This window comes from Pollicipes pollicipes, unplaced genomic scaffold, assembly GCF_011947565.3.
Source record: "Pollicipes pollicipes isolate AB1234 unplaced genomic scaffold, Ppol_2.1 Scaffold_4002;HRSCAF=4701_pilon_pilon_pilon, whole genome shotgun sequence".
Lineage (NCBI taxonomy): Eukaryota > Metazoa > Arthropoda > Thecostraca > Pollicipedomorpha > Pollicipedidae > Pollicipes > Pollicipes pollicipes.
Window position 1 is genome coordinate 14,086,578 of NW_023596420.1, and position 9,863 is coordinate 14,096,440.

The window sequence follows — 9,863 nt, forward strand, 5'->3', positions numbered from 1 at the left end:
GGTATGAAGGCCAGGTCGAGGTTAGCACTGAAGCGAACATATATTTTGCATGGTTGGGTAGATTTTACATTAATTTCGAATATCTTGATTGCAAGGAGGGTAATTAACATGCCTTTTGAGCTTCATAAAAGTCATTGAACTGAAGATCACTGCTCTAGGATGACCCCGATTTACCTTTTGCTTTTAGGGACATACCACCTAGCATAATTCTAGACCCTTATCGAATTTGAAAAACTAAAGCAATCCCGCAGATATTTGTCAACCGTGACCTTCTAAAGATCAAATCAGGTCGCTGACATGAAATGAACACCAGTGGCTTTTTGATTAGTTGAGGTATCCAGGTAAGGGGGGATTGCACACCGAGGTCTGAGGGTGACTTCGGGACACCGATCTGGAGTGCCACCTTGTTTGACGCTATTGGATCCGAATGTCATGATCTAGCGATCTCAACATTTTTCACAAGTGAGTTCACCTGCATGTCTATCCATCGTGTGTAGATTTAACCCGAGCATTTTGAATGGACGGATTTCTGGGATCAAAGCTTACGGTAAGCAGTGCTGGTTGTGTGAGCTCTGACCTCTACCACCCGATCCTGCAAATCCTATTCAACAGCAGATTATGGTGGCGAAAGTTTAACGTGCCGCAATGCTAGGCACGGTCCTGCTCTTTGATGTCACCGGACCTTCAGTGCGTGTTCATTTAGCGTGTCACCTGATGTGAGCTTCGTGTATCATTGACATGATGTGTCATGGACAAAGTTTATTTGCGGAAATAGCCAGCATCAATATTGCAAAGTGTAGACACCTCGTCGCGAGCACTCAGTACGGCAACTAATGGATGCATCGTAAACACGGTGCGCCAAAGCAAACCTTTCTTCCGTATTATGTGTAGTAATTGTGAAAAAGTGAATGAGTATTATGACCTTAATTGGCTTACTTGCTTGTTAGTGTCCGGCTTGCATCATGACGTCCGTTCCGCTCTTAAATGTCTTAAATGTACTACATAACTATTTTGCCGTGTTTGTAAAAAAAAACTGACAGCTGTTATGTGTTTGCTACAGCAGATTGGGTGCCTGGCTGGTGCTTCTGGCCGTAACTGTCTCATGCCAGGCCACCGTCCCGCGAGACCAGGGCACGGGCAGGCCCCTGGCCTCTAGCACTGGGGCCAAGCTCGCCGAGCCATCGTACGGAACCAACGAGCACCAGCCGGAACAGATCCACCTGTCGTACCAGGGTGAGCGCCGTGCCGCACTCCTCTTCGGCGCCGTGGGGCTTCGTTCCAAGTTACGGAGTGGAGCGCGCGTCGACCCGTCCACAGTTTCATCGGGGGACGAGTTCACATGATGACGTTCGCGCGCGCTAAGACTTGTATAGACTTTGTAGGATAAGCTTTGGGAAGCTGAGCGATTGAACTGTCAGCTCAAATCTACACAGCGCCTGCCGCATGTATATATATATATATATATATATATATATATATATATATATATATATATATATACATGCTTAAACACTGACAGTGAGTGTCCTCGACGCTACAAAATTAGCGTAATAAGGTTCTTCATTAGACGAGCATTTAAGCACTCCTCTGATTAGACAGGACAACATCCGGAATCGATAAGAATCAGACAGATCTTGGTGAACGATGGTTTTTTTTTCAAATTCTGACGTTGAAAGCGAGATACAACGGCATATGACAAGACACTTTGACGGTAAACCAAGACAAGACATCCAACCAACCGTCAAACTGTATTATCAAAATCAAATGATATCTGCCCACAAACAAGGCGAAAAAGCTTTACGGGAAATTATCTCTCGACATGCTGAAGGCAAAACGACCACAAAATAGACGTCGTCATTTATTATCGCAATGAAAGAATATCTAACTTTCTTATGAGAAACAGCCCAGACAAACCCATCAAACTAAAATGCACCAATGTAGTGTATCAATTCCAATGCAACATCGAAGGCTGCAAACTTCGTTCCATACGCTACATTGGTGTGACCACAGCGACACTCTCACGACACCTGACAATGCACTTACGTGACGGGGCACCTCTGGACCACATGCGACACGAACACGACATGACATTGACACGACAACAACTGACAGACAACACCGACATTTTACGGAAGTGCAATGACAGAAGACGCCTTCAAATTTGGGAAAGCATATTCATTAACGAACTCTCTCCGCCCCTAAACAGACAGACAAATCCTTGTACAACTCTAGAACTATTAGGTGGTGGACGGTGAGCACTATTGATGTGGTTGTGGCAATAGTGTTCTCATTGTGTCTTTGTAGTGTTCCCATTATGAGTGTTTCTTACACGTATGAGAATTAAAATGGGATTCTGTCTTACTTTAATTAGTTATGCTTCATTTACGTTCTCCATACCAAAATATATTTTCCAACAGTAGTGCACAATTTTTCATCCTTGAAAACTCAAAACTTATTTCTTGTGCCATTTAGTCTTCTCCGAAAATGAGATAGGATCTCAAAACGTTAGAATGGAAGAAGCGATGAACATATGAGTAATTTTGTGCAAACCATCTTTAATCTAAGCGATGATGCTAAGTCAAAGGCCCGGAAACTAGAACGATGCATCAAATAGCTCGTCAATGCTAAGTCAGCAGTATATTTTACCAAACATGCATCAAAGAAAGGATTGTGCCAAATACGCCTATATATATATATATATATATATATATATATATATATATATATATATATATATGCTGATTCACTTCCACTTCTTATATTAAATTGCGACGCGTTTTTAGAGCCAACGGTTGTATCGTCCGGCAAAAAACACACACGCAGTGTATAGAATGATGGCTTGACACACGGTAGACGGTTGATAGCTAGCTTCGATATAATTGGTTTATTTACAGCAATTCGTTCGCAAGAGACCGTCGACATTTATGTGAGGGCCTCGTTTTCAACAGCAACTGAGGTGATGAAAATAGCCGTTGTTTATTTCAGGACTTTGCTGTGGCAAATTCCTTTTTCATTGACAAGCCTTTTAGACAAAAGAAGGGATAGGCATGTGTCGGTCTCTGAGTCAAACGTTCGCTAGCATTTTTACGTGCCATTAAGAATAATTCTGGCTAAGTTCCTCTCCGGCTGAATTTTCACATTTCTTTTATCGGAGTCATGTTGACGATTGCTTTCTTTTTTTCTAAGAATATGCCTCACATTGCTTTATTCCCAGGTTTCTTAAATAGTAAGCATCCAATCATTTGATTTACGACGGAAGATGAGTCAGATAGTCAAAGTTCCTTTCCGGACGTCGGCAAAGAAGATGGTCGTCTACATGCCTCAGCGAGCGGAAAACCCACGTTTACCGGGGTTGGCTGGAGTTTTTCCGCTTTATTTAAGACTTATTTAAGTTTGTTACCATATGGACGGCCATCTTCTGAGCATACCATCTCAGCTTCACTTATCAATGCTTTGATGCTGACATTGCATCTCTTCAGAGGCATTTTCGGAGTAATAGTTACCCTTGAGGGTTATCCATTCATTCATACGGAGGCGTCTCATTTCTAGGCATCCGTTCTCGGCAAGGTCGTTTGACGTTCCGAAACTCAAAACATATTCTGTACAGCCACGCTTTGGCTCAGAATCTGAAAATCTCAAACGTAAAATGATCAATTTCCTAACAAAATTTTATCCATTTTGAGATACTAACATTATTCTGATGAATTTCATTTCCCATGGTTCCTTCTTCAGACATAAAGAAACATTAACGAAATGCTGCGAGTCGACTGTTGCATACAACCTTCGTTCCTCCCTGTGTTGAGCGACTTACATGGGTTCCATTCTTCGGAATTTGTACAGTCGTATTCATCAGCATTTAGGTATATACATATATATATATATATATATATATATATATATATATATATATATTAAAGACGGGACAATTTTTTTTGCAAAACCTCGCCCCCGCATGGGAATATGTCTTTCCATGTGATAATCCAGTTTTGGCTTCCAAGTTTTGTTTCTTAAGGGGTATATCCCGCGCCTGGTTTTTAGCTTTTACAGTCTTTATACGTTAAAATGCCAAGCAATACATAGGCTGACGTCACTATAGCCATTGGAAGTTGTACAAAATAACATATATTTATGGATTTGTGGTTAGTTGGGTGTCATTACATATCCTCGTGTAATTATCAAACCATCACAGTGTACACTACGTGTGTCTTTTTTGCCCGATGATGCGGCCGTTGTCTGTGAAAACGCGTCGGGAGTTAACACGCTCGCTCGTGTGTGTGTGTGTGGGGGGGGGGGGGGGGCAATTTGACCGCCTCCGGGATCTCAGGAACTAACAGGGCTAGAGACACTAAATTTACGGGGTGTGTTGGCCTGTACCTGAAATCACTCAGGTCAAAATTTAAGGTTCAAAGGTCATGACCCACGGGTTAAATAAGGTCAAACAATGTCAATCTCCTGGTTGGTCTCCAAAGTGCTCCCAAAACCTAGATACCTCCTGTAAGCAAAGGGTCACATGGTCATTTAAGGTCAGCGACCTTGTTTGACATTTCTATGGTCATGGTGTCCAAAATCATAAAAGACTGCATTGGGTTTTGTAATTGAATAAACGACAAAGGATACGTTAGACAGGATGTTCCTAAAACAAAATATCATGGAAGATGTATGATACGGCTATCAATGAATTTGAAATGAGCACCGAAAGCTACCCCACATAGCAAACCGTGGAGTAATAAAACACATTGATTTTGACCTTGGTCTAACCTTCAAAACTGACTTTAGGTCAATTTAATTTGCTCATTCATTTGCTGCGTTGCCTGAGAAAGTATCTCAGAAATCTATGGCTTTGTCTAACACTCTGCTGTTCTATCAGATTGAACGATTCCCTAGAAATCGACTTCGCTGAATCCATGGCCTGACTTTGAACTGCTGTAAATCAGCGACCTTGCTAGGTACATCAAAATTTGTTATACCGAGCGATCCGCAATCTAATTGTCTACTGCTATGCAATAATTGGCGCGGCTACGCCGCACCATTCAGAAACCATTCCGGAAAAACCTCTGAGGGGGGGGGGTCAAGTTGACCCCACAGAGCGCGTGTTAATGCATACCCGAATCTGTTTTTGGTGTTGTCTGGCGAAGGCTAAAGAAGCGATATAAAATGTCCCGAAGGCTCTTGTTCAATAACAACAAATCAATTGAATTGTTTTCTGATATCTATTAATCTATCTATCTATCTATCTATCTATCTATCTATCTATCTATCTATCTATCTATCTATCTATCTATCTATATATATATATATATATATATATGTATATATATATATATATATATATATATATATATATATATAGACATACCTTTATTTACATGGATACACGGTTTGGTTGCTCATTATGCAGTACAATGTGATCCAATGTCTTGATCAGAGACATTTGAGGCACATGCCATTTCGACTCGCGACGCGCTTCGCAGCACGGCGGCGGCGAAGAAATTTTTTTCTTCAGAAAAAAAACGGAAGTACACACAATGGCACACGACCGGCTTCCACAACTACAGATCTATTTTATTTCATCACCACTTATACCGGGTACGACAATGTCATGTTCTTTGGCGATAAATGATATCCAAACTAAACGATTCCAAGATATCCAAATCAAGGGTGGAAAAAGTCCTACCTAAGATCGAAAAGTTGCCTCGTAAGCTGGGGTGTTACATGGAAATGAATGCATCCGTCGTGCTGTGAAACGCATAGGGAAATAATATATATATAATGTATATATATCCGATAGATGCCGTCCAGCAATTGCTCGCTGCTACAAAGAAGTCAAACTGCTCTCGCGTGTAGATCGACTGTCATCAGGAATTTCCAGCATCATGACCTGTTCACTTCGCAGGCGACCCCACCTCCATGACGGTGACCTGGATGACCAAGGAAAACGTGGGCAGCACAGTGCGGTACGGCCAGGGCCAGTTGGACCTCTCAGTCGACGGAAGTGCCGCCAAATTCTCCACGGGCGACCGGGACGAGTACGTCCACCGTGCGATCATCACCAACCTGACACCTGGCGGGACGTACGGTAAGCTGCCTCGCCACACTCTCCCACGTTATCCGTCACATCAGCTGACTGAGATCACAACCAGCTGGCTCACCTCACCGGCCTGACACCTAGCGAGGACCGCAGTAACCTCAGTCACGTTGTTTGCCGTTGTCCCTGGTGCACTGGTTATTGGTTGACGGATTCATCTCTGTCAGGGACGACGCCTAGTTGGTCAGCGGACGATCAAAGCCCTGGTTGGCCATGTCTGTGCTCTTCATGATACTGCGAGGTCAGCACTGGCCAAAAGATCGTTTGAGCACCATATCTGAACACCAGCTCTCGGGGTCCGGGGCATCTGACCCGTCCGTGCTCGTTGCGCAGAATATGTGGTCGGCAGCAGTCAGGGCTGGTCCGACCTGAAGACCTTGACGGCCATACAGAGCGGCTCTGACTGGAGTCCCAGGCTGGCCGTTTACGGCGACCTGGCCCTCGAGAACGGCCGCGCCCTGGAGAGGTCAGCTGACCGCCGGCCGCCGGCCGCGCCGCGGGCGTTGCCTGCGCCAGCTGCCCTTGGCCTGCGCGTGGAGCTGTGCGGCGGGTCCCTTCATGCCTTAGCTGCTGTCGGAATGTGAAACGGACACGATACCCTCTGAAGATGTTTGTTTGTTGACATGGCGAAAATAAGCAGAATAGCGAGTCCTGCGCTTACAGCTGCGTCAGGCACAGGCGCATTGACAGAAACCATCTCTGGCTTGGAACGCTCCAGTCCCAGAATTCCTCCCCGGTGTAGCTGTTCCAGATAAGCTGCGAAAGGTGTAGAGCTGGAAGTGTTGTGCATGTGACTTCTAGAAGAGAAACGACTGCGGGGACAGTGGATCGGGTGGTTTCGAACAATCTTATTTCAGCCCAGTCACAAGCCATAAGCGCGACGTACAGAGTGATGTTTTGTGGTGAAACAATCCATAAATTGTTAAAGTGCTGATATTGACCATCGCGCACATCATTGAATGATAATGTACACTGAAAGCGTTATTTGCATGCGAATGTTATACCAATGTGTACATGCGCCATCGTGACATCGCATGCTAAATAATGTTATGCGCGTGCGTTGCGCAACGCAGTCAAGAAGCCGCCCTGCACAGATCCGAACAGCTTTGTGATTTCTGAGCAAAGCCCAACAACTGCACCTTTAGTGGAACGAAATCACGTGACTCGCCAACAACTGCTGCGCTGCTCTGCCAGGCTGCAGCTGGACACGGAACAGGGCATGTACGACGCCGTGCTTCACATCGGTGACTTTGCCTACGACATGGACGACGACGACGGAAAGGTCGGGGACGAGTTCATGCGTGGCGTCGAACCAGTGGCCGGTCACGTGCCCTACATGACAGTGGCCGGCAACCACGAGAAGCACAGGTGAGCGGCCTGTGACACGGCATGTGACACGACCTGTGACACGTCATGTGGCACGGCACGTGGCACGAGTTTAAGCCATATGTGTTGCCTGCCACCGTCAGTGGCTGAGGAGTTCGGCACTTGATTCAGCTCGGAACACAGGACAGTTGCGTGAAATTGGAAAAAACTATCATTTATTATATTTTTCTAGCATGTCACTGCCCATCTTTTGCCTCGATTTGGTGTTTTATGTTTGTGGTTATGGCATGTACTTGGCTTGGGCTCCTCCCGTCCGGTTTGCATAACATTCTTGACATTGTAGGATATATATATATATATATATATATATATATATATATATATATATATATATGCTATAATTGCACACTTCAGGCCTGTTCAATGTCATGGCAGTTATGAATTTGGTGAACCTCAGAACGCACCCAACAATGCTCTGAAAATCAACCAAACACGTATAAAATGAATGCGAACAGCACAAAGCTGCATTGTAAATGCGACCGTGCGCTTCTCACAAAGGCTGATTTTTCCCGCTGAAATGCTTTCTTTCCCAACCGGCAGCAACTTCTCTGAGTACAAGAACCGATTCACCATGCCGGGGAGCGCGGAGAACATGTTCTACACCTTCGACATGGGCCCGGTGCGCTTTGTAGCGATCTGCTCAGAGTTCTACTACTACCTCGAGTATGGCACACATATGGCCATCAATCAGCACAGCTGGCTCGAAAACGTGCTCAAGGTAGGTACTACGTGATGGTGAGTCAAATATTCTTTCCGAATTTCACCCGGGGGGGGGGGGGGGGGGAGAGGGAAGAAGAGGGACAAGGCACTCATTCTGCAATACTTATATTCGGTCGCGTGCTCTGCTATGGTGTTTCATGTAAGGTACAACTACCAGATCTAGCGGCGATTCCGAAGGTTGCTTTCCGATCTCCTGCATGACGCCTAATGTAGACACCTCGGTGTTACGGAGCGCCTGCTTTGCTTGCAGACAGCAAAATAAGACACCTAAACGCATTTAGGTAGAACTATTTCAAGTTACCTATGACGAGGCTTGCTACGATGTGGCTTAGAAGCCTTTCTACAGATTGTGTAAGTCAACTGAGTTGCCTTGGCTGTATTTGAAAGGCTCCAATCGACGCGGACTAGGATTGAAATGGGGGGGCTTTGAAACGACCGGCACGGATGAAATGAAGGGAATTGGCCAGGTGCAAGCTAATTTGCAGTTCTTAGTAGCATACTCTATACGATTTTGTTCGTGACGGGCTTAAACCGATTGGTTTAGATTTGTTTAAACTTATGCGCGAGCTCCATTTCAGATTCTACGAATGCATAACAAATCCTGCAAAATTCGGTCCGTAAAATCCCTAGTTGTAAAATCCCTAGGGCCCGTGAACAACGCACCACCCTTTTTCGTCTGAGCGAGCGCGCCGGGCTGTTCGGTCAGCGAGCCCGTCCGCTGCTGACCTGGCACCCGTCTGTTGTTGACCCGGCACCTGTCTGTCGCTGTCCTGGCACCCGTCTGTCGTTGACTCGGATCCGTCTGCCGCTGACCCGGCACCTGTCTGCCACTGACCGGTACCCGTCTGCCGCTGACCGGTACCCGTCTGCCGCTAACCCGGCACCCGTCTGCCGCTGACCCGGCACCCGTCTGCCGCTGACTCGGCACCCGTCTGCCGCTGACCCGGCACCCGTCTGCCGCTGACCCGGCACCCGTCTGCCGCTGACCCGGCACCCGTCTGCCACTGACCGGTACCCGTCTGCCGCTGACCCGGCACCTGTATGCCGCTGACCCGGCACCTGTATGCCGCTGACCCGGCACCCGTCTGTCGCTGACCCGGCACCCGTCTGCCGCTGACCCGGCGACGCTACAGGAGGCCAGCACACCGGCGGCGCGCGCGGCACACCCTTGGCTGGTGGTGTATGGCCACCGGCCCATGTACTGCTCGGACTTCCAGTCGGGCAAAGACTGCGAGAACAAAAACGACCTGCTACGCGTCGGCATCCCCGACGAGCACATGTGAGCCGAGTGGTGGTGTAAAGGGGGGGGGGGGGGGTGTATCGACCAACGGCGACTGTTTGCCTGGGCCCGGCTGCAGCGATCCACCCACACCGGGGCCGGACGCCGCCGGCTCACGTCGTGATGGCAGAGGACTGTCCGGGTCGCCTGCCAGAGTGGGTGTCAGAGGACGGCCCGGGTCGCCTGCCAGAGTGGGTGTCAGAGGACGGCCCGGGTCGCCTGCCAGAGTGGGTGCCAGAGGACGGCCCGGGTCGCCTGCCAGGGTGGGTGTCAGAGGACGGCCCGGATCGCCTGCCAGAGTGGGTGTCAGAGGACGGCCCGGGTCGCCTGCCAGAGTGGGTGTCAGAGGACGGCCCGGGTCGCCTGCCAGAGTGGGTGTCAGAGGACTGCCCG

The 9,863-nt window shown here is 47.4% G+C and overlaps 1 protein-coding gene and 1 long non-coding RNA gene across 2 annotated transcripts; both read left to right on the forward strand.

Moving 5' to 3' along the window:
* Nucleotides 1-1,103: 1,103 nt before the first annotated feature.
* LOC119094620 (uncharacterized) lies at nucleotides 1,104-6,472 on the forward strand. The gene is made up of 3 exons (XR_005093772.1): nucleotides 1,104-1,233; nucleotides 5,894-6,076; nucleotides 6,419-6,472. It is a non-coding gene; the product is annotated as an uncharacterized LOC119094620 (long non-coding RNA).
* A 12-nt stretch (nucleotides 6,473-6,484) lies between these two features.
* LOC119094129 (acid phosphatase type 7) lies at nucleotides 6,485-9,474 on the forward strand. The gene is made up of 4 exons (XM_037217204.1): nucleotides 6,485-6,551; nucleotides 7,280-7,453; nucleotides 8,012-8,189; nucleotides 9,325-9,474. Exons 2-4 carry the CDS (start codon nucleotides 7,305-7,307, stop codon nucleotides 9,472-9,474), a joined length of 477 nt encoding a protein of 158 aa, XP_037073099.1. The 5' UTR covers nucleotides 6,485-6,551; nucleotides 7,280-7,304.
* Nucleotides 9,475-9,863: the final 389 nt, after the last annotated feature.